The 25,615-nt window shown below is 42.4% G+C and overlaps 1 protein-coding gene across 2 annotated transcripts in view; it reads left to right on the top strand.

The window, feature by feature from the left end:
- The window catches only part of PPA2 (inorganic pyrophosphatase 2), a 79,971-nt gene extending 56,029 nt beyond the window's left edge, over positions 1-23,942 (top strand). For both annotated transcript variants that reach the window (XM_058549844.1, XM_058549845.1), the window contains exons 8-11: positions 1,309-1,394; positions 8,348-8,417; positions 22,647-22,683; positions 23,748-23,942. In XM_058549844.1, the coding sequence (XP_058405827.1) occupies positions 1,309-1,394; positions 8,348-8,417; positions 22,647-22,683; positions 23,748-23,776 (222 nt within the window). In that variant the 3' untranslated portion in view covers positions 23,777-23,942. The remainder of the gene's footprint in view (positions 1-1,308; positions 1,395-8,347; positions 8,418-22,646; positions 22,684-23,747) is intronic.
- Positions 23,943-25,615: the final 1,673 nt, after the last annotated feature.

Here is a 25,615-nt window from a genome sequence, read left to right as displayed (position 1 = left end):
TTTGGGTTTTTTGTTTGATTTGGACAAACATTAATTCTTTTCTGAATGAAGACTAGGTCATTTATACAACCTTGTTTCAGAAAATAATTATTTTATGCATTGCTTTTTACCACTGCTGTTTAAAATATAGTGCCTAGCTCAGGAAAATTAAATTATGTCTCTTCAATATGGTGGAAAAGGGCTCCGTCCTGTAATCTAGATTTTTCCTACTGACTCCTTTAAGCAAGTACTGGACTTGATTCTAAATAATTGCAGTTATCTAAATAATTTGGTTAAAAATCTCTCCATGTATCATCCAGAAAATAAATTGGCTTTTTTTGTCACATATCTTTATGAGACTCCCCAACATCACCTCATTGAGCATTAAGTCGTTCTCCTGTATCTCAGGCAACAGAGAGTAAGAGAACTTTTTCTCTTCAGAACTGAATTTCCCAAGATTCTTTATTTTCTTCATTTCTTATCGTAATGTGTTTAGTTATCATTGAAGGAGAAAGGAACTAGTATGAATTAGTTAATATATAAGGACTCTCCTTAAGGAAAATTAGCAACATTTTAGGAAAAAGATCTAAAGAATTTTCTGCTTTGGAATAATAAAGCAAGTTTTCCTTAGATGGTCTTGCTAGATATGTATCTAGTAAGTGGTGTATCTATTGTTGATTTTGCATTTTTTAGACACCATATCAATTCATACTAAAGAAATTTGAAAATGTTAAGGAGATTTACTCCCCTCAGACAGTGGGTTGTCTAAAATGACTGACAATGACGTGAACGGGTTTGTGCTTCCGCACAAGCCAGGTACTGGGCTCAGCACTTTGCATACAGCATCTTTTTTATTCTTCCAGCAACTCTGTGATGTAAATCAGGGATTGGCAAACCGCCTTCTGTAAAGGACCAGATGGTAAATATTTTAGTCTGTGAAGGCCACGTGGTCCCTGTCACAACCACTGAGCTCTCCCGTCGTAGCACTAAAGCAGTCATGGGCCACAAACAATGGATGGGCATGACTGTGCACCTGAAACTTGACTGAGGAAGCCAGGGAGTAGGCTGGATTTGGCCCCCAGGCCCTAGCCTTTGGCCCCTGGTTTGGATGACCCCTGTTCCATGCCGTTTTGGAGCTGAGGAAGTTGAGGGCTGGTGAGATTCAGTGGCTTGCTCAGAGTCACACAGCTGGTCAGTAAGGACGCCAGGGTTTTACTCAGCTTTGCCCGACTCCAGAGCTCATGGTTGTAACAATGAACTGTCGCAGTGAGAATGGTTCCACATTGGTCTAATGATGTCATTGCTGTGTCTGTTTTGGTTTGAAACTAGGCTTTTGCTCTTGAAGTTATTAAATCTACTCATGAGTGTTGGAAAGCGTTGCTTATGAAGAAGCGTGATGGAGGGGCTATAAATTGGTAAGAATTTATCTTTTCTATGTAATGTTATTTTATTATTAATGGTACTGAATAGCCATATAATACTACTGAGATCTGATTCTTTTAAAAGAGAATTACAGTTTTTTTCATTTAAAAAATACTTATGGAGCATCTGTTGGGAAGGCATTGCTGAGTGCTAGGCACTATGAAACTGGGAATGGTCCCTTTTTGCCAAGAGGATTATAGTTTAGTGGGGGATACTGTCAAGGGACAGACGTTTATTTATAATACATTGTGACACGTGCAAAGATGGAGTAAAAACATGAGCCATTTTTCAACATGCAAACATATGGTTATTTTATTTATGTGATAACTTCCCATCATTTCTTGATAAGAACAGTAAAAATCCTTCTTATCCAACATGATCTGGGTCACTGGCTGATTGCTTAAGGGCAATCATCAGTAGTAACATATGTAACTCAAACATTCTGTTTTACTTTAAACCTTTAAATGTGCAGTTATCCACCAGTCTTTGGATATAGAGCTAAGACCTTTTCTATATAGATCCCACATAGATTATGTATGTCCTAACATAATATATAATAGAAAATAAAGGTCAGATCCTGTAATCCTGTAAGTCCTTATACTTAAAAACCCTTAGAGGTTTTTAGGGTTCTTTTTTCTAACGTTTTACGGTTGTCTTGCCCACATCTCATTTGACACCACATTTTTATAGTGATTCATCTTTATTGAGGCTTTTTAGAGCCTTGGTAGTGTTTCCAGGGTCCATAGTTTCAGAGCCACTTAGTGTTCATAGATGCAGCTCTCTTTCCACACTCCCTGCGTTGGTGATCACAATTACTGCTTAAATTATGAAATTATAGTAACAAGGACAGCTGAGATAACAGGTTTGGAAACAGCAACAAGTAACTGTTGGTGAGCCCGACTGTAGGAGGCAGAAGCGTGCACCACTGTGGAGAGGACTGCATTGGCCCCTGTGCAGACCCAGGGAAGCTGGGAGGCCGTCCGCTTTTTCCGCAAACACTGATGGAGGGTGTGCTGCCAGTTTCTGTGTGGTCCTAGAGTTACCACTGCGAATGCAATAAGCTGAGTCCGTGCCCTTTGGAGCATAATGTCTGAGAGTCGAGAGAGACCTTAAGGAAATGGTTAGAATGGGGTAACCAGGTGGGTGAAGAATGAGTCGGTCTCAAGGAATATCTTATCCGAGTCATCAAGGGGCTCGTCTTGCCTCTGACACGGATGTGTGGGCCTCATAGCTCCTGATTCTCTTTCTCTTGCAGCCAGAGTGACGCTGTCAACCTGTTCATCTTCTCCCCCTTTTTTTCTTACCTCTTACACTGCAGACCACTCTCTCTTTTTTTCTGCATAGTCTTAAAATTTAGATTATAGTTTCTAAACAGTGCAATTTATTAACAACAAAACCGGGTATAATTGGATGTCTTTCAGCCCTGCCTATTCTGTGACTAGTAGACTGAGCTGTTCTTTATGCGGATGTTTGTGGGATGAGCTCCTCTAAAAAGAAGGGTCTCTAACTGTCCAGAGAGGAGTGGGCTTCTGTTGCTGTCGTCTCCTTCCTAAGGGAGCTCTCTGAAAAGCTCTGCAGCCCGTGGTGTTTCCCAGGTTTCTCAGCTGCACAGCAGAGGCTGTCTCTCTGTGTAGCCTTCCTCAGCTGATATCCTTCCTTTGTGCTGGTTCTGGTGACACTGAGGGGACGTTATTTCCAGCTCTGCCTCCTAGGTAGGCGATTACGTTAACAATAAGCGTTGACATTCGTTGAACTCCATGCTATCTTTCAGGTGCTAAGTGTTTTATATGTTAGCTAATTAATACTCACGAGAACCCTGTAAGATACGTATCATCATCGTCTTCATTTTACAGATGAAGAAACTGAGTCCACACGGAGAGTAAGTGGCCTGTCTCAGGCCACGCTACATGGGGAGCCAGGATGTAAGCCAGGTTGCAAACCTGCTTCCTTAACAGCCGTATTCTACCTCCACATTGTCAAAGAATACAACAAAATAAGGGTTTTTTTAGCTTAAAAAATTTCAGGATATAAATTTTATGCATCTAGATAATTTAAAGTCAAAATCTTCAGAATTTTAACTCATTTTTGTCTGTTTTTTTCTAATTTTTTTGATACCACTTGATTTACTAAGTATATTCATAGTAGTTTGGTTTTTTATTTCCTTTGTCTTTACCTGATAAGTTGCTTCCCTCTCTGAATTCCTTACAATGCCTTCTGTCACTGATGAGCAAACCCTCCTCTCCCCCTTTTTAACCCGTTCTCCCCACTCAGTTCAGTTCAGCTCCACGTTATTTATCACAGCAGTCTCTCCCACAATGGAGGGTACATCAGAATTACCTGGGGAAGCTGTTAGAAAGTGCAGATGCGTTGTCCCGTTCTTTAGACCTGGTGAATTAGGATCTCCCAGGAGTGGGGTCTAAGCATCAGCTTTAAAAGCTCCCTAGGGGCTTCTGATGAGCCTCTCTGCTTAAGAACCAGGACATCAAGCCCTCTTCCCAGAGAAGAGCACACGAGGCCTTCCAGGAGCTGATCCCTGGTACCATCTGGCCTCATTGTCTGTCACTCTTGCCTCTGATCTCATGTTCCAACAGCGCAGAACCCCTCGTCTCTCCTCACAAACACCTCACTCATCTGGAGGCCGTCCCTCATTCTGATTCCTTTGCCGTGATTGTCTTCTCATTTCTTGAACTGGCTCACTTACTTGTTCCTTAAGCCTTCGTTTTGACCTCACCTTCTCTAGGAAGCTGTCCCTCACATTAGCCCTGAGCCAGCTCGGGTGGATTCCAAGCCCTCTGACCTCCTGTTATGGCATTTACTGCAGTTATCAACCACCTGGTTTATGGGCTCGTCTGCTCCTCTAGAATGTAAGTTCTTCGAAAGCAGGTGACTAAAGAGGCCTTATTCATCTTTCTTTTCCTTATGCCTGACATCTAGTAGCCACTCAGTAAACACCTGTTGGGGTAAACTGTTGAATGATATTTTAAAGCCAACAAATAATTGTTGTTTTTTTAATCCAGTAGCGACTCTTCTGTTTCCAGAAGCACTGTACTTACTAAGTCTTGAATTGATGTTTTGAGTGATCCTCTTTATCACAATAAGTTTTGTTGTTGTTATTTTTATTCTTTTTTCCCACTGCTTAATGTTTACTCCGAATGCTACATATCCTTTTAACAGAGAGAACGTCATTATTTCTATTCTTACCTGGAATAACTGAACGCTGTTGTAGGAGAAATAGAGTTTTCCATTTGGGTTTGCTCTTCTACTCCTCTCACTCTCTTCAGCTGTGATTTATTAATCTACCTTATTTTTAAGAAATCAGAAACGTACTGTTCATTTTACCAGTTTATTTTATTTCACTAACCATTATTTATTCCGACTCATTTGTCTTCCAAATTTTTCAAGTTTTGGTTGATTCTCAAATGCCCTTCTAGCTATAAAACTGCTTTAATTCAATTACTTATCATTTCTTCACTCATAAATTGTCATATTGCAACTGTTCTCCAGTTTAATATATTCTACACAGTACTGTCAGAATTATCTTTGAAAAATACCAATGTGATTGTCATTTCTATGCGAAACACTTCTTGTGGCTCCCTTCAGCTATAGGATATAATCCAGCTCTTCTGTGTATTAAACAGCACGTCCAGACCTACCTTTCCAGCTTCCTGTTGTGTCCCCTCCTGTCCCACTGCCTTTCCTCCATGAATGCCTGCTCCTTCTTCAGGAAGCAGTCTAGGTGCCACCTCTGCAGAGAATGTCCATTTCTTCTGGGCAGAGTTAACTGACCCCTGTCTATGCTCTCGTGTCACTGCTGTGCCCCCTCTAGGTAGAACTTGGAGTGCACCATTGGTTTATGCTCTAAGTCCAGTTTGTACCTTAGCACTTGTGATGGGACTTGGCACATAGTGTGTAGTTTTAACATGCTTACAGAATTAAAAAAATATATTTTTTTAAATGTATTTTTTTCCAAAATACACACACACACACACACACACACACACACACTGATTTTTCCGAATTGTTTAGGTCTTGGCATTGTTTCCTTTTACCTTTCCAGAGGAAGGTGTATGTGATCCATACACCAATAGCCCCAGTCCTTTAGCTTGTGTAGATTTACTTCAGTGTCAGTTTCCTCTACAAACTCTGGAGGTTATGGTCCGAAATCAGTGTCCTTATCTCTTTAAATTTTCTCTCTCCTTTTCTCTTGACTACTTTCCTTTAGGATGGAAAGCCTTGACAAATCTTTATCCTGGGCAGTGTCTTCGAGGATTCTCATGAGTGTGAGGCTTTGTCTGATTTGAGGTTGTCTTGAAGAAAATAATTTTCTCTTTACTCAAGTTCCATATTGCTGGCTCTGTAAATTTCATCTTTTATGTGTCTGTTTTTTATTTGCAGGTAATTTTCTATTTCTGTTTCTTTTTCTTTAATTAGTTAGTTTGCACTATTATGTATCCATTAATATACCTTTTTATTATTTTTAAATGCAGTTTGGTTTGTTTCCAGTATTTTTGGTATTGCTGATCTTTCTCTCTAATGTCACATCTGCTTATTTTGGTCAACAAGATTGTGTGTGGGCTACATAATGTTTATAAATTTAGAACACAGTATTGAGTATCTTATTATAAAAAAGAAAGCAGCACGTTCTTCATGGTCATTATTTTCCATCTCATTTGTGGTAGCCACAGTCAGCTGGTGTCTATCCATTACGTGATGCCTATGCTTCTCCTCCCGTGGGCCATCGTCACAATCTGAGAGCCAGAAAGAACCTTAAGTACTGTGAGCTCCCTGGGGGCTCCATGGTTCAGTATTGTCCCCAGCAACTAGAAATGTCCTTAACACATAGCATAGGGATACATTTTTGAATCAATAAAAAAAATGAATCAGTGTTAACTATTTTTAATACATAAAGGCCAATTCAGAGAAAATAACATTTCTTGATAACGTACCTCTTATTACACCTTCAAACATTCAAGGTGAAAATCACTTCATTAAATCCTGAGGAAAGTGTATTACAACCCAGATTACATACTTTAGTAACTAAAAGGATGTCAGTGAGGAAGTTGGCCCTGTTTTGGCTAATAAAATGCTAATGTAAGAGCCTGTTGGAGAAATAGTAACAAGGGGCTTTGTAATCTCTCATCTTTAATTGATATATCATGCAAGACTCTCCAAGTCCGTTTAGAAATAGGTTATCAGATTTACAGATAAAAATATAGGACACCCAGTTAAATCTAAATTTCAGAGCAACACATCTTTTTAATATAAGTATGTCTCATGCAATATTTGGGACGTACTTATACTAAAAAATACTTTGCTGTTTATCTGAAACTCGGATTTCATCAGTTTATCTGGCAGTACTGTTAGAGAAGGCTCCCTGTTCTCTCACCATCATTTTCCCAGAATTTCCGGGGAATGTTTTACTTTGGTTTGTTATAATGTTAAAAACATTGTATGTAGCATAGCTAGTGTACCCCGTGCTCTCTTCAGAGGACTAGCACTTAAGACTTCGCAGTGTCTAGTTTTTCCCTTGTTCTTTTTAAGTTTAGTTTTGACTTTCTTTAGGGAAACGTCTAACTTAGAAGGCCTTACCTTTTTCAGTTTCCAGCTTCCCTGAACATGGACTGTGGAGAAGAGGATACAAAGTAGTTTAGTCTTACAGACGATAATGCCAGCTTTCATCAATTTTATTTATGCCAAGAATGAAAATAAATCCTACACTTTGAGTCTGGATAGAAAGCAAAATGACCACTTACTATAACTGCCGTATACCCAAAGTCTGATTACAGACAGATCTAGTTCAAAAAATAAATAACTAGACAGATCTTTTTTTTTTTTTGTGAGGAAGATCGCCCCTGAGTTAACATCTGCCAATCCTCCTCTTTTTGCTGAGGAAGACTGGCCCTGGGCTAACATCCATGCCCATCTTCCTCCACTTTATATGGGACGCCGCCACAGCATGGCTTGACAAGCGGTGCGTCACTGCACGCCCGGCATCCGAACCGGCGAACCCCAGGCCGCCGCAGTGGAGTGCAAGTACCCAAGCCCTTGCGCTACCGGGCGGGCCCCTTAGACAGATCTTTTTATCATGTATATCCTAGCATATTTCACAAAGCAATTGCAAAAGTAAATTTGATAATGTGTATCCCTTATATCCACTTGAGGGGGGTGTGAATGTGAGTGTGTGTCGTCTCTCGTTTATCTCCTTCAGAGATCTGCCAATCACATTTTTTTTCTATTTAAAAAAATTAATTTGGCTTTGACTCCCTTCTCTCCTACTTTTTTCTGTATCCATTTTAATCTGCTAATTTCTTTGATGAAGTTTTTAAAATATAGAGTTACTGTGTTTTAGAGGAGCGATGCCTTGGGCAGCATCTTTTGGAGACAGCGTGCTGTCCCCGCTGTGTGGGAGGCTTTGACAGCGTAGAGCCTTTCCTGGTCATGGAAGGAGCTGGACTCGTGCCTTGCTGAGCCTCCTTACTTGTGGAGAAACTGGGTTTCCGTATTCACGTGGTTTCCACTCCTCACTCTTAGCTGAGTCCTACATGCTAGTCTGAGAAAGAGATCCCACGACATGGTTCAGTAGCCAGTTACCAGGCTTATCACCTCCCTTAGAGGAAGAAGCTTCCTGTGGGTCGGATGAGGTTTTCCTTTCCTTCAGGAAGGTGAAGTGCAGTCGTGGTGGGCAGCCTTTTATATGTCCCAGGAGGTTATTTAGGGCTGTATACTCTCATTTAATTCTGGAAAGTCCAGTGCTGTGGAGCACTTTATCTTTATAACTGTGCCTGAAAGAACGTACAGGAGTCCACTTTTCCTGGTGTATATTCATGTAAGTCCTTTTCACTGGCTAGAGTTGTGCATCAGTGTGCAATATTTGAAGCTGGTTTTCTTTTTGGCAATTGTTCCTTTTTTATGCTGTTTAGTAATAACCTTCTCTTTTCCTCTCCAGCACGAACGTGCAGCTCTGTGACAGCCCTTTCCATTGCACCCAAGAGGAGGCAAAGTTGTTAGTTGAATCGGTAAGGAGCGAGTACCCAGGGCTCCATGATCTTAGAGATGTCACGGGAGGTCTACTAGAAATCCTGAAAAGTCCAGCAGTGAAATGTGTCAAGTCTTTTGGGAAGCATAAAGTTAAAAAATAACATTAAAATCTATTTTTTTAATCTAGGGAATTTGAATTAAAAAATCTTAAAACCTTTTAGTTGAATTTTAAAATTCTATTTTCTAAAGTACATTAACCATTTAACTAATTTCATGTGATGCTATTTTTCTCAACATCACCAATTTGTTGTTGTTTATATGCATTTGCTCACCTCTGTCCTGTCCTGTTCCCACGAGTTATCCACCACCCAGTGTCTGAATTCAGCTGGCTGTTGGTACAGGAACATTTTGGCTCAAGAAAAATAAAATAAGACTCTTGCCCTTTTTTTTCCCTTTTAGTTTGGCTATCTCACAGGCTTTCCTTCTTCTAGTAAGAAGACATCGTTGGATTTTTACATGTCATAGTGATAATGCTGCCTGGAGGCAACTGAATTTAATAGTAAATTAATACTTGATTTGGAAAACACTAAGAAAATTTGTATTCAGATAATCAAGTAATATTGCTATAGAAAGTGTGTTCAGGAGTGATTTTGGGCTAGAAATACAATTTATAATTTTTTTTTTTTTTCTTAAACTACTTGTGATAAAAACTGGTGAATTTAGATCTTTACTTCAGGAACAACAAAAATGCTTACTCACTATGGCTGCTGTGAGTTTTTTTCTCACTGATGGATCAGCTGTTAGTTAGTGCCTGCTCTGTGTGGTAGGATTCTAGGTGCTGGGGGAGCAGTATTAAAGAAGAGATACAAGAACCTCTGCCATGGCATAGCTGACATTCTAGCTGGGGAGATGGATAGTAAATAAACACACAAGTGAAATATACAGTGTTTCTGAACGTGATGAAGGCTGTGATGAAATGAGCAGGGAAGAGAGGCTCAAGTCCAGGAGTGGTGGGGTTGTCGTCATTACAGAGGTGGTCAGAGACGGCCTCACTGACGAGAGGTCTGACTCGAGTCAAGACTTGCAGGAGGTGAGGGGACGAGCCAAGTGACCCTCTGAAGGAAAGCGTCCAGGCCACAGTCCCAAAGGCCGTGGGGCAGGAGGATGCCTGACATGTTCAAGAAATGCCCCAGGAACCTCCACGACTGGTGGAGAGAGAGAGTCTGGGGGAGAAAGGAGGAGGTGACGTCAGAAATGTTTGGGTCTGGGCTGGAGATGGAGGCAGATTCTTATAAAGATCCTGTAGAATATTCTGTAAAGACTATTTTAAGAATTTTGTTTCTTATTCTGAATGAGATAGGAACCACTGGAGGGTTTTGAGCAAAGGCGTGATGTGGTCTGCCTGAGGTGGTAACCAGGTCACTCTGGCTGCACTGGTGAGAGGGGACTGTAGAGAGGTGAGGGAGATGCAGGGAGCCATCGCAGCTGTGCGTCGTCATGAGCATCACAGCCATACAGGCACAGTATCAGTGTATCTTCTCCAAGTTTTCCATTTCGTGGCTGTGTAATTACATTCCGAACTTAGTGCTCATCAATATTTATTATTACTTCTTTAAGGAAAAAAAAATAGACAAAAATCTTTTTATCTTTGTCCAAGTAGTCTCCCTCTCACTAATCCCAGATTAATACTATTCTATTTATTTTAGTTTTGGATTTATAAATAATAGATATAATAGATACTTTGTCTTAAAATTAGCTGCAAGGTTAAAGTTTCTATTTTATATCCTGTTTTTTGTTTCATATCATATTAGTAGGAAAACTTCTCTTGGAAAAAAAAATTGGAGGACATGGATATGATCTGGATAGTTAGATTTGGGGAACAAGATTAGAATTCAGAAACATTAGCATCTGGCTTTAGTTACATGGTTTGGTAACTTTGTTGTGCTTTGTAATCATGAAGAAGATGCTATACTGGACTTACACTCAGAATACTGCAGCAGAACAGCAAACTGCAGAAAAAGCCGTCCCTCCTCTCCAGCTCTAGGGATCTCACTGTACATGGGATTTCACCGTGAAAACTTTGTCAGTTAAAGAAGTGCCCTATTGGCAGCCTCATCAGGAGCCCCGGTTAGGTAGCACTTTCTCTTGAAGATTTATCAACTTGTAATAACGAAATACTTTGTAGACATAGCATTTTGACTTGGCATTTCCTCTCTTCAGAACCACACTGAGATGTTGGGCTCAGAATTATTTAGGTGTGTTTTCCCAGACCTCTCTGTTTTGCTGTGTACTGAACATCGCACTGGCGTCACAGTGCTGTGGGTTTGTGCTTGTCTCTTAGCTGCTCAGAATAATTTCAGCTGTTGAAGTCGTCCGTCAAACTTGGTCCTATTCAGACCACGTCAGTCCTGGGCTCGCGTGGAAGCAGATTATAACCCGAGGGTTGATTAGTGAGCTCACGCTAACAAGTTAATCAGCAAGTGTGATACACAGACATGCGCTGCGTCGGGACTGCATGTATGGCGGGGGTCCTGTAAGACTGGCACCGGAGAGCCCAGGTGTGCAGCAGGCTGGACCACCCAGATCTGTTAAGTTCATTCTGTGATGTTCTCACGACGACGAAATCGCCTAATGACGCATTTCTCAGAACGTGTCCCCGCCGTTAGCCACGTATGACTGTAGATCCAAGTGATGTTATCTTGAGAGATGTGTAGATGTTAAATGTGTCTGAAGAATAGTTAAAACAAGGCCAGACAGTAGTGGAAGTTTTCACTTTCCCCATGTGTATTGACAGAATACAGGATGTGTTGACTAGGGAAGATTTTAGGGTAAAGTAACTGCTTTGGTGAATGGATACTTTTAAAATACACAGAGAGAAGAAATGGACTAAACTTTTGAGTGGTTAGTAGAACTGTTGCAGGAAGCATATACGGTGAGCATATATTGATCAAAACTCAATTAAGTGTAGCAGCATTGAGACCAAAAAATCATTATCACCCAACAATATGTACAGATTAGGAAAAATATTGTCACTATAACTAGGAACAATAACATGAAAACCAACAGCCTGATGAGTATTAGTTGGAAGCATTTTAGAAACAAAATAGGAATATCTACAGAAGAAACTGGTCATACTTAGGTGAGAGGTCTTAAGAAGGGTGGTGGATCTCAGGAAGATAAGGAGAATTGAAATGATCACAAGGATTATTGGGTTTTGTTTATGAGTATAGACGTTTGAATTGTGGGCACTCATCAGAGGCATGGCAGAGTCAACACGAGGCTCGTTACTGAGATGTCCACGCACTAGGGAGGAGCAGAGGAGAGCCCTCCCCCTCACCCTGGGCGTCCAGGCACAGCATGGCCACTGGCAGCCGGACTTCAACCACAGGAACACCAGTTACATTTTTTTGGATATTGTGTCAAGGTTTTTGAACCTTTACCTAAGTTTATAGCCTTTCCCAGTTCTTGAGGACTATTTGACTAGAAATTGGAGCTTTATTTCAGGGAGCAAGGTTCAGAGCATTTGTAAGGAACAAAGAATGTGTGTCTGCGTGAGTGTGCACATGAGTGTGCATGCACGTGTGTGTGCGTGAGTGTGCATGTGTGCACACACGTGTGATTTTCCTTTCAGATCTAACATTAGTTGATATTTGATGACAATTGATTTGACTACTGGGGTTTAAGATGCTACTTTTAGGATCCTTTACTATATGTAAATGTTATTTTGAAAATATATTGAGAAGATTGAAACAAAATTTACAAGCCTAATCCAATAGATGTATATAATTAGAGAATATAGTTTTTTCTAGTATGTATGGACACTTCCAAAAATTGAGTATATATTAGACCACAAAGAGAGTTGCAAGAACACCAAAAAGTTGATGTCATGCAGACCACGTTCTCTATCTACAATATAATAAAGTTACTAATCAGTTATGAAAATATTAAAAGAAAAAACCCCAAATCAATGTGTTGGGAAACTAAAAACACTTTAAATAAGTCGTGTCTCAAAAAACAAATTATAACAAATTATAAAATATTTAAAATTGAGTGACAACTAAATCACTGTATGTCAAAACTTGTGCAATGCAGCAAAAATACTTTTTGAGAGAAATTAAATGTATATAGCAGAAACAAAGAAAGATAATTGAGAGGCTAAACATTCAAGTCAACAATTACTCTGTTCTTCTTCCTACCTTTTTACATTATAAGAAGAATTATAAAGAGTAGACCAAATATTTAATGAAATAAAAAAGAAATAATGGCAAGGATCAATTAAAACAAAATATGGGTTTTCTTTTAAGACTGATAATATAGACAAACCTATTAGAGGAAGGATGATGAAATAGAGAAGGCACAAATTAAAATATCAAATTAAAATGAAGACATAATTACAGACATAGGAGAGATTTAAATAATCAGAAGGAAGTATTCTGAGATGCTTTTGGCAATACCTTTCTAAACATAGATGAATTGACAATTTTGTTTAAAATATAAATTACCAATATTAAATCAAGAATAAATAGGGGCCGGCCCAGTGGTGTAGTGGTTAAGTTCCCACACTCTGCTTCGGCAGCCCGGGGTTCACAAGTTCAGATTCCAGGCGCGGACCTATGGACCACTCATCAAGCGTGCTGTGGCAGTGTCCCACACACAAAATAGAGGAAGATTGGCACAGATGTTAGCTCAGGGGCAGTCTTCCTCACCACCAACAACAAAAAAGAATAAATAGAAACCCCGAATAGACTTATAGCAGTTTAAAAGAATACTTAATCGTGAAGATGGCAGTTATCCCATATTAATTAATGAAGTCAATCTGTTTTTAATCAGAATCCCAATAAGGTTTTCACTGAACTTGACAGGTTAGTAAAGGGCCAGGAATAATCCAGACAAGATTAATAAATTTAAATAAAGGGAAAAAAAGCTGTAAACAACTGAGGATATTATAAAATAAAAGCTAAGCTATTGATTGGGAGAAGATATTTGCATATAAAGGAGAAAAGGATTAACAATTTATTCAAATTAACAAGAAAAAGATAACCCAGTAGGAAGAAAATGGGCAAACAATGTGAATGGACAGCGCCCAGGAGAGGATGTTAAATGGCCAGTAAAGGTGGAAACTTGCTGGATCTCACAGCAATGGGCTAGGTCAGACTAAGACACTCTGTAATTCGTAGTGATCAGACTGGCAACCATTCAGGAGTCTGACACACCCAATGTGTAAGCAGGTGGGGAAGGGAGAACTCTCGTACTTGTTGACACACCCAGTGGGAGTGTGAATAGTGCAGCTGCCCTAACGAGCAGTTAAGTTGTTTCCAGTCAAGTTGAAGATGCTGATAACCCATGCTCAGAAACTCCGCACCTGGATACACACTCTGTTGACACTAATACATGTGTTTACATGGTCAGACGTGGGAAACTGGAAACTGAGTAAGTCTATCCGTCGATAGACAGCTGGGCGAGTAGACTGTGGTGTGTTCATACAGGGGGCACTAGCCACAGGCAGAGCATGTGGATCAGAGTTGCGTGACTCTGCGTGGACAGAGCCCGAGTGCACAGTGGGTGGAAAGAGCATCTGCAGCAGGACGTGGTCTGATCGTTTATTAAGTTTTTAAACACCCAAAGGAGTCTCTTATATTAATACAAACAGATATGGTTTCTCATTTTAGAAGCATAGATCAAAACAGTAAACAGGGGCCGGCCCGGTGGCGCAAGCGGTTAAGTGCGCGCGCTCCGCTGCGGCGGCCCGGGGTTCGCTGGTTTGGATCCCGGGCGCGCACAGACGCACTGCTTGGTAAGCCATGCTGTGGCGGCGTCCCATGTAAAGTGGAGGAAGATAGGCACAGATGTTAGCCCAGGGCCGTCTTCCTCAGCAAAAAAAGAGGAGGATTGGCGGATGTTAGCTCAGGGCTGATCTCCTCACAAAAAAAACAAACAAACAAAAAAAAAAAACAGTAAACAGTATCAGCTTTGTGGTGAGGAGAAGTTAACTTCTGGGAAGGAAGGGAAATGGTAACATCTTTATTTTTGATGAGTAGGGAGAAAAAGACTTCAGTTGTAAAGTGAATAACTCTTAAAAGTCTAGGGAGTAGGTGTGTGTTATAATACACTGTATTTTCTGCATACTTGAAGTATTTCATAACTTAAAAAATTGTATGTCGAGAAAAACAGTAGAGAAAATTAATGAACCCAAAAGCCAATTCTTTGAGAAGACCAATAAAATTGATAAACCTGTAGCCAGAATGATCAGGAAGGAAAAGCGAGAAGACAGAGCTTCAGCATCAGGAATGAGACCAGTGGTGTCACTGCTGCTTCTACAGATGCTGGGAGAACAACAGGGAAATGCTGTGAAACTTTATACCAGCAGATGGGACAGTGTGATAGAATGGACAGATTCCTTGAAATACATCAACTACCAAAGCCCTCTGAAGAAGTAGTAGATGTAAACAAATTAAATTTGTACTTAAAACCTTTGTATAAACACAGTTTTAGGCCCAGTCAGCTCTCACTACTTTTACTCAGCGTTGCGCTGAAGGTTCTAGCCGTGCCGTAAGGTGTTAAAAAGAAGGAAAAGGCCAGCCCAGTCCCTTGGCTTAGTGGTTAAAGTTCTGTGCGCTCCGCTCCCCCTTCTCAGGTTCGGATCCTGGGTGTGGACCTATTCTACCCACCAGCCATGCTGTGGTGGCGACCCACGTACAAAATAGTGGAAGATTGGCATAGATAGCTCAGGGCTAGTCTTCTTTAAGCAAGAAAAAGAGGAGGATTGGTAATGGATGTTAGCTCTGGGCAAATCTTCCCCAGCAAAAAAAAATAAAAATAAAAGGCATCCAGATTATAAAGGAAGAGGGCCTGAACATCTATGTAGAATATTCAATAAAAGCTACCATAATAAGTGATTTTAGCAAGGTTGCAGGATACAACATCAACATAGCAAAAATGATTGTATTTTTATATACTAGCAAAAAACAATTGGAAATTAAAAGTAAATACATTATAATGGCACCAAAAATATGGAAACTTAGGGATAAATCTGGAAAAAAATATGTGAAGTACTTGTACCCTGAAATCTATAAAACACTGCCAGTAGAAATCAAAGCACTAACTAAATGGGATGATACGTCATGTTCACGGGTCGGAAGACTCCATATTGTTATGATGTGAGTCCTCAGATTGATCGATAGGTTCAATGCAGTGGCAATCAAATTCTAGTACACTTTTTTGTAGAAATTAACAAACTCATATGTGTAAATACTGAGGACCTAGGATAGACTAAATAACTTTGTAAAGAACAAAGTTGGAATAGTAGCTCTTCCTGATTTCAAGGCATTTTATAAAGCTACAATAATCAACAGAGAGTAGGAATGGTGTAAAAGTAGACCAAGAGATCAATGAAACCCAATCGAGAAACAGACCTACATGTATACATGAAACCTGATTTTCAAGATGATAATCTTTTCAACAAATAGTGCTTGAGCAAACAATTATTCCATACAGGGGGAAGAACCACTTCAGTCCATATCTAGCACTATGTATGATGATTGTCTAATGTGTATCCTAGACCGAAATTTCGAATATAAAACTATAAACCTATTTTGACCTTGGGTTAGTGTTAGTTAGGCAAGATTTCTTAGATATGACACTAAAAGCATAATCAATTTTTAAAAATGGTAAATTGGAGTTCATCAAAATTAAAAATTTCTGTTCTGTAAAGCACAATCTTAAGAGAGTGAAAAGAAGCCACATACTGCAAGAAAATATTTGAAAATCATATACCTGATAAAGGGACTTGTATCCAGAATATGTAAAGAACTCGCACAATTCAATAATAAGAAAACAAAACTCCCCCCCTCAAAAAAAATGTGCAAAAATTTTGAATGGTCACTTGGTCAAAGAAGATACACGGAAAACACATGAGCTGATGCCCCACTTTAATAGTCGTCAGGGAAATGCAAATTAAAAACCACAGTGATGTGCCTGGGCACACTTTTTAGAACAGCTGAAGGTGTAAGGGATTGGCCATACCAGTTTTGGGCGAGAATGTGGAGGAACTGGTACTCCGTACCCTGCTGGTTGGAATGCAGAATGGTGTGAGCGCTTTGAAAACCAGTTTGGTATTTTCTTGAAAAGTTAAACAGACACCTACCATATAATGTAGCCATTCCACTCTTAGATATTTACCCGAGAGAAATGAAGTATATGTCATACAAAGACGTGTACACAAATGTGTATAGCAGCTTTGTGTGTAGTAGACAAGAACTGGAAACAACCCAAGTGTCCATCAGCAGGTGAATGGATGAACTGCGGTACATTCATATGAAGGAAGGCTGCTCAGAATAGAAAGAAATGAATTACTGATACATGCTGCAACATGCTGAATTTCAAAAATTATGTGGACTGAAAAGATTGTGTCATACCATTTGTATTAAATTTTAGGAAATGCAAACACGAAACTGATGGCTGGGGGATTGGGAGGGAGCGGGCAGGGATGGATGGTACGACCCTTTTACAGGGTCGGGAGGAAGCGGGGATGGTGGTGAATGTGTGTATTATCCTGACTGTGGTTATGGCTTCACAAGTGTGTGTGTGTCAGAACTCATCAAATGTACGCTGTAAATACCTGCAGTTTATTTCAGGCCAGCGTTAGTCCAATAAAGCTTCTTTAGGACAAAAAAAGTTTGGACTGGAGTCCGACTGTCTAGGTCCAAATCTCAGCTTTTTTATTCTGACTTGAGGCAAATTATTGAACTTATTTATGTGTTGGTTTTCTTACTCATGAAATGGAGTCAATAGTAGTATCTTCCGTATAGAGCTATTGTGGAGAATTGAATGAGATAATCCAGGTAAAATGGGAGCAGCCAGAAAGTGTTCCAGGAATGTTAGATTTTATTGTCACTGTTGTTACTAGTGTTGTTGAGTTAAACTGACTAGAGAGAGATCCTTTCTCTTGCAGCCTCTTCTTGAGTACTTCCAGAGATAAGGCTATCACTTCACGAGATAGCCTGTTTCACTGCTGGGTAGTGGAAAAGTCAACCTGACTGATTTGAATCATTCTATGAGCATTAGTGCTGTTTTCAGAGACTTACCAGGAAGAAGGGGAGGGAGGAAGAGTAAGCTGGTTTCCACAACATAACATAGTCTAATACTTGGCCACGTCTCCCGTTTGGGAATTCCCCCCCGATTCTCCCACCTGCTCCTCCGGAAGCACTGTCTTCCTGTTCCGCTCTCTGCGGAAGTGGGAAACCTTTGGGCGTCGTGTGAAGTTGGGGCAAGTTTGCACTAGATAATTTGTAAGATTCTCTAATATTTGGTGATGTAGTCATTTTACTGGGAAAACAGCCAGAGAGGTGAACTTTGTGTGGTTCCACACGCAGAGAGGACCGCGCCTGCGGAAGGAGCCGCCGGAGCTGCCTGGGCCCCGGAGTGCGGGATTGGAGCCGCGAGAGGAGCACGCGCGCTGCCGCAGCTGCCGGCCTGGCCCGTGTGGTGCGAGCCCACCCTCACGGCAGCGACGGCCAGCGGTCTGGTGGGGGAGGGACCGCGCAAGCCGGAGGACAGCAGGCCCTCGAGAAGTCTCCGAAGTCGCCTCGGTTGACTTGGCTGGCCTGCGCGTGGCCGGGTGCCTGCTGAGAGCGGACAGAGGTGACGGCGCACGGACGCACGAGAGCAGCGCTTTGGCGGGACACCGACTTTGACAGAAGATGTGGTGGTCCGACGGCAGTGGTAGATCTCCTTCGCCAGGCGAGCCGCACTGTCCGCAGTGGCATCTGGAACCCCGGGTGGCGTTGTCACTGTGGCGTCGGGACTCCGTCGCTGACCGCAGAGAGCCCTGCGTTCCGGAGGCCGGGGGGCAGTGTGGACCTGGGGCGGTGACATCAGCAGGTGGCCTGGCCGCCCCCTTCACCCCTGAACCTCACGGCGGTGTCGTGGGTGCCGCGTCGGCGTTTACCAGGAGGCTCAGAGGTGAATCCGGGTGAGGACGTGGGCCCCTCGTGTGAGTCTGAGGCGTTGTTATCGCGAAGGACAACGGCACCTAAAAGATTCACACCAGAGCCGGGTGTGTCCTTTCTCCGGAGGCCCACGACGACCACGCGTCAGTGACGCAGCGGCTTAGGAGCGCACACTTCGGGGTCCGCGCTCTCCTCGGGGTTCTGAGCCCTCCTGGGGGTCCTGCGCTCTGCCCGGGGTCTGCGCTCTATTCGGGGTCCTGTGCTCTGTCCCGGGTCCTGTGCTCCGTTCGGTGGTCTGCGCTCTGTTCGGGGTCTGCGCTCTGTTCGGGGTCTGCGCTCTGTTCGGGGTCTGCGCTCTATTTGGGGGTCTGTGCTCGGTGGGAAAAGACCAGCTGTGAATGTGAGACACGGTTGCAAACGGGAACGTTACCGTTGGGTTGGTCGTCGCTCCTCACGGGGCTCCTTGGGCGCTTGGTCTCCGCGCGGGGCTGCCTGTGGCGTTCGACGGCAGTCACATCCTGGAGGCGGCGACAGTCTCGGCTCTGGTGACCGGGACGCGGCCGCTGCAGAGGGTGCTGTCTGTGCGCCGGGGCACCCTCTGTCCGGGGCCGGACCCCCTGCCCGCGGTCGGAGGACGGCGCTGCCCGGGCAGGGCCGCCCTGCGGGTGTGGCGGGGACAGCTCGGCGCTGGTGCCGTCCGGATGTGTGTGCCTGTGACGGTGCACATAGGGGGTTTAAAGCGATGACTTTCCTTTATAGATCGGGATCTGATTCTAGTCGGCTTGTCTCTGCCTCCTTCCCTTGTGTGCCTCGCGTCTGACAAGCTTCCCTCTGCCTCGCACTCCGGGGCCCACCGAGGGAGTGAGGAAACCCATCACTGTTAGCGGCTAGCCCCTTAGTACGTTCTCGGGGAGGAAGAGGGTGAAACACGTCAGCTTAAAATACTTTGGCGCTTTGTCTGTGGCTAAGTGCGAGTCGGTCGTGCCTTGCTGATTGCTGAAGCAGGAATCAGCAGGAAGGAGAGCGCCGTGAGCGCGGAGCGCCGCCGCGTGACGGTGGAGACGCGGGAGGGGCGCGGCGCGCCTTCTCCCTGGAGCTGAGCCCTGGTGACCAGGTGAAGGGCATCGCAGTGGAGCAGGATGCTGTAAGGCGCGCAGTGGCGTGGTGGCTGGGTAATTCGCGCAGATGTAACCTGCGGGTCACAGTGCCTGTGGGGACGCGGTGGGGCTGTTGGAAGGAGAGACGCCGAGTGCAGCGCGGTTGTACTAACAGTTCATATCAATTTAAAATAGCTTATACAGAATAGGGACAGACGGCAGGGTCAGCTTTCTTTGGTTGATAAAAGGAAGAGGCATTCTTTGGTAATGAGAACACTAGAAAGAAATTAAAGATGTGAACATTCACGAGAATTATTCTGGGAGTGGAAAAGGATAGGACATAGTAAATGACAATAAAAAATAAAACTCACTGCTGCGTGGAGACCTTATCTTGGATGGGGATAGGGTGCTCACATTCTCCCCTGCTGAGAAATTAGGAGGAGCAAGTAACTGAAAATCCTGTCTCAGTTTCTTACAAGGGAAACGTAAGGGGGGTGACTCCTGAGGGTGAGGTCGCTCAGATGGCGCCTTGTGCCTCTCTTTGTTCTTCCGTTTTCCATAAGCCAATGTCCCCTTGGTGGTTAAGAATCAGGAAGTCATTGACAGTAGGTGGGGAGTTAAATGCTGATTCGAATTACAGACCACTGCTGCTCTTTTCTTATTTAAATGTTGGTCTCTCTTTTGGCATGTGTTAATATGGAAAAATGTAAAAAAAATAAAAAATACTCACAAATTTTAATAGTGATCATCTCTGAGCATTAGACTTACCCCTGACATTTGGACATTCTGAATATATGCCACCAACCAAGACAATATTTTAAGAGTGAAGAAATAAAAATATTCTGGAAATTATCTTAAAAATAAAATGTAATGATAAAATGTCTTAGCTAGAGTTGTTTGTCCATTTCTTTTCTGTAATACTCTTTAGGTTAATGAGAAGCTGCTCAATCATTCTGTGTTAGAGACTATACATTTTCTTCCTCTGAAATTTTGGGCTGCTCCAGTAAGAAGCAGCTGCTCATTTTAAACAAGAAATCTAAACAAACAGCTGACTCTCCAACAAACTTTGTAATAGGCGTCCTGCACGATTTAAAGATCGTGACATTTCAAAGAATAAGTAAGTTACTCTGTGGTATAGTCTGTTTAGAAAAGCAGAGCCGTCAGATCCCAAAGGCCTAATCTCAATTAGTATAATGTTATGTTGTAGTGTTACTTTCATACCCAAATTTTTTTAAGTTCCACCATCCTCAGAACCCACCATAGGTAAGCGTTTTCTCTGTGCAGGGAAGCTGAACAGAACTTTTCTTGTTTTTTGAAGTACTTGGAAAATCTCAAGGATGTTTTACATAAAATTTGTACAGAAGTCTTCTTTATTTACATTGTTACATCATCCTTTTCTATGACAGAAAATAAGACAAAGTGTATTTGATTCATCTTTTTCTTAAAGAGTAGAAGGAAAAATAACTTTAAACCATTTCTGATTCGGGGGAGTGTAATAGGGCTCTCCAGGGAAACAATCAATAGGATGTGTGTGCGTATATATATAAACAGAGGCTGTGGAGGCTTGGCGAGTCCAGAATCAGCACTGCGGGCCGGCTGGCTGGAGACCCGGAGAGTCGGTGCAGATGAAGTCCAGTGGCATTTTGCTGGAGAATTCCCTCTTGTTCACAGAGGCTGTTCTTTTCAGGCCTTCAGCTGATTGGGTGAGGCCCACCTAGGTCATGGAAGGCAATCTGCTTTACACAAGGTTTACTGATTTAAATGTTAATCTCAGCTGAAAACACCCTCCAAGCTGACACAGTAACTATCACAGGGACTATTTTAATATTGCTGAAATGTAAATTTTCCTTCTTGATGAGTTGTTCTTATTCAATACTGCCCTTAGACCTAAGCAAGGAGGGCCCTACTTTGGGTCCTGGTTTTTAGAGGGAACTGCTTGGGCACTCATCCAGAGGACAAGACAAAGGAACCACAGTCAGGCACCACCAGGAGCCGAAGCCCCCATTTAGAGCACCTTCTCACTGCTCGAGACCCTGGAATTCTTTGCCCAGATGACTGCAAGCCTGTTTCTGGGGTCTGTGTGGTGCCTCCCCAAGTCCATGCTTGTCACTGTGTGGACACATGCTCACGGGCACTTCTGCAGGGCCGGTGGGTGGCTGTGGAGGTAGGGGTGCGCAGATGTGTGGGCTGGAGTTTCTGCCCTCACAATGCAGCTGGAGCCTGGGGCGGGATGGGGCCAGGGGCCTCTTTTCCTTACTCTGCCATATTCGGGCAGCCCCTGAGGTGCCCCGAATGCCAGACCAGAGCTCCCCAGTCGTTACAAAGGCATGTTTATCAAGGTGGTTGGATGGGACATGTTTTACATCCTATCCTTCACTTTGTTAGCGTCACGTGTAACTTAAATATTCCCGTGTGTGGTCTGTGGTCCTCCATTTGTGCTTTGCCCCAGACCTCAAATGCTAGAGGCAGGTCTCTCCTGTGGAGGGTGAGCAAATCCCGAGAATTAGAAGTCGATCATTAAATTTGAAATCTGGAAGGTGTGTTATAAGATCTGGGTGGTGGTTGTCCCTCGGGGAGAAGAGGCTACAATTGGGGAAGGGGCTGGCATGTCCAGCCCTGGATGGTGGTTACAGAGAGGTTTGTTCTAATTATTCTGGGGCTTTGTGCGTCCTTTCTGTGGAAAATGGATCTCCCAATAAAATGTTAAAAAAAAAAGTATTTTTAGTTAGAAAAAAAATCTATCTCAGAAAAACCTTGCTTTCAAACTTGCCTACCACAGAGTATATTACATCTGCTCTAAGAATCTTGGCCCATTCATCGAAATAAACAGAAAAATTATTTTAAAAGCTCTAGAAGACAGCTAAATAAATTATATAATTTGTGTGTGTGTATGTACACGAACGTGTGTGCACAATGTATGAATGTGTGTGTTTGAGTTTTGTTCTCAAGTCTTCAGCCGAAGAAGCAACTGAAAGAAAAGCCCTCTTCTCTCCTCATTCTTAGTGAAGTGTGCTTTTTTTAATTTGACTCCAAGCCTGTGGATTGTTTATCTGAAAGAATGGGCAATGATAATCAAAGGCAAAGAGAAGTATTTATTTCTTGCAGGTTAGAGAACCATTGTGTGTAAACTTTGTTCTGTAATGTCATGAAAACACCCTTCTGGATGCAGTTTCCACACTGAATGTTCGAGATGACAGACCCGCCCTCTGTTCTCCTCCCTCAGGTGTCGTCTTCAATGAATAAGGAAAGTGAGGAGGAAGGTATGGCGTATTTTGGTTCTTGAGATGTGTAAATTTATTTGTTTACAGTAGTGGACAGCAAAAAAATTAAAATACAATAGATTAATTTAAAAGTTATAGAAACTAAATAAAATACTTCTAAAAATAGTCATTAAAATTTTCAGATGAAATGCCTTATTTCCTAATTTCAGAAAATGAGAAAGTGCACATTTGTTACTTTTAGACTAGAAAATAGTTTGATTATGTGGGTTTTTTTGGTGAAGTACTGAGAAATTCCAGCTCGTTCTAATAAATTTTAAAAGACTTGAAATATCTGAATTTGGGATATTTTCCATATTATCTCTCATCATTTTAATGAATGATTCATTTTAACTGAAGGTCTTAAAATCAAAATTTATAGTAGGATTAAAAATACCATATTTTTTATTACCATTTTTATTACCATTTTATTACCATTATTATTTGAGGCTGTTTTGAGAAACAAGTAAAAATGTTCTGTGGTGAAATCTTCAGAATACAAGCATATGCACACGTCATTTGTCTTTCAAACTGTCACAGGCCTTTGGCCTTTTGTTTTAATATAAAACATTGGAGGAGTATTCAGCTTGCAAATTTGGAGGAAAAATGAGAACTATTCACGATGAGTCAGGTTGTAAGATGTTCAGAAAGGAGCAAATCCCTAGACGTGATTTCATGGGAAAGCAGCATATTCCTTATATGGGAAACTAACAGATTTTTTTTCTGTAATCCTCTCTCATTTTGGGTATTTGGTGGGCAGTTGCATTTCACAGTGTGGGGTTTCCAGACCTTTCACGTGTAGCCAGGCTGCCAGCTTCTGCATTATTCAGTAGAGACTGGAATGACCCAGGAAGGTGTAGGAAATGAAGTGGGCAGGCTCTAGAACTCCTGAAGTCATTTAATGTAAGACTTGGGCCAAGTGAGAGCACTCAGGACGGAGGGGAAGGGAAAGGGAGTGTGGCGTGCTGAGCTGATTGTTTTCACCTGCCCAAGGCTTCCTAAGGTCTGAGTTACATTGGTCTCTCCCCCCTCTCCCTCACTCACCCTCTCCTCCATTTTCTACGCAGAGCAAGTGTGGCACTTCCTGGACAAGTGACTGGGATGTGAGGTCGGCTGTCAAGATGCCAGTCTCCAAGGACTCCCCCACGTGTGCAGACAGGCGGATCTATGAGAGCTTGCTGACTTCCCATTGAAACTTCATTTTTTTCCAAACTTTTTGAGATATGCAATGTGTAAATAAACACTGAAACTTTTGAATTAGTCTCCTTTGGATATTGATATGATTTGAAAACAAGATTTTGTTTAATTTCATGGCAGAAATTTAGATGCACTGAGTTTGACCAGTTCTAATTTCTATACCTGAAGGAGCCCAATGATTTCATTAGCTTTTATTTCTATAGTTAATGTAAAAATTACTAGTTTAGTAAGTTAGTAAGATTTTTGTAGATATTATTGTTCTTGTTTTCATACCATATTCTCCTTTTTCAAGTCCATTGCTGGTGGAGGCTTCGTTTCACCCACTTCTGTCCTCTTATTAGTGCCCATGTGATGTGTTCACATTTATTAAGACTCTTTCCTATAATTTCTTATTTTGGAGGTCCTAAACTCTCTGATTCCCATCTCTATAGTGATGACTCCCAAGTCCAAGTCAGAAGCCCAGGTCCCTCTCCTGGGTCAGCCTGTGGATGCCTCTCTAAATGCCCTTGACCCTCTGGTCCCAAACTGATCACATCATCTCCCCTTGTTCCTGAGCAGTGGGACTAACATTGTCCCCACTCAAAGCCTTGCAATCTGTTGAACCTCTCTTCTCCTGCCTCTCCTCGTGAAGATCGTCCACGTTTCTTTCTTTGTCGTCTCCATCCATTTACACCCACGCTATGCTGGTTTCCCGAATTTCACTCCAACTCTCGAAACAGCCTCCCAGCTCTTCTCCATGCCTCGGAGCCACCCTCAGCCTCGTTCCCAGGGTCTCCAGCTCAATGTCACGCCCTCTTGCCTCCTAACCGAGGGGTTGTCCTGCCTCTGGCATTTCTCCCTCCAACCCATCCTCCACATTTGCAAATCATTATTTTCCTAAAGCATGGGTCTTGCCTTGGTACATGTTTCTCAAAATGCCTCTAATGGCTCTCCATATCCTTGAGAATAAAAATCAGACTGATTTCCTCAGGAGTCCCATCCTCCAGCCAGGCCAGGCCCCTCGCTTGCCTCCACACACGTCTGTTTTTACACACTCCTGGTGCTGTGCTTCTCTGCTCTGCTTTTGCCGGTGCTGCTCCCATCTTTCTCTCCCTTTTCCCTTATCTTCGCCCCACGTCGCAGTTACGTATGTTGTGTGGTTCACAAAGCACCGTTAGGATAATAGTACCCTATCTTGAGCATCTATTGACTACTAGGCGCTGTTTAGATGTGATGTATATGTAGACCCTTAATACGTTGCCCACTTAATATCGAGGCTCAGAGGAGTTCTGTAACTTGCCCAGGGTCTCACAGCCAGTAAGTTTCAGAGCCAGAACTAGAACTTGTGACTATATGGCCCTGCATCTTAGGGTTTCCACCCCGCTCTGCATGCTGCTTCCCACACACAGCCCAAAGCCAGAGCACGTCTGCTTTACAGATGGGGACAGGCGTAGAGCGTTGAAGGGATTAACCCTCAGAGATAGAAGTGTCGCTTGAGATATCTGGGAGTGTGTGAGCCTCTTTGAGGGACGTCAGAGAATGTAAGGAGAGAATCTGTTGTTCTTAATTTTATTGATATATAGATTTTTTTAAATTGTGAAAACAAAACTTATAGAAAGACGGAAAATAACGAACAACTATTATTGCAATAGTGGTAGACGATAAACTGGATTATCAAAGGATAGATTAATGGGCTTGTGGTTTAGTCGCCTGTGGTTTATTAGTCTCCTGAGAGTTGGAAGAGAGCAGCCATATTTGG

The sequence above is a fragment of the Diceros bicornis genome, chromosome 11 (assembly GCF_020826845.1).
Source record: "Diceros bicornis minor isolate mBicDic1 chromosome 11, mDicBic1.mat.cur, whole genome shotgun sequence".
NCBI lineage: Eukaryota > Metazoa > Chordata > Mammalia > Perissodactyla > Rhinocerotidae > Diceros > Diceros bicornis.
This window is presented reverse-complemented; position numbering and strand designations above follow the sequence as displayed.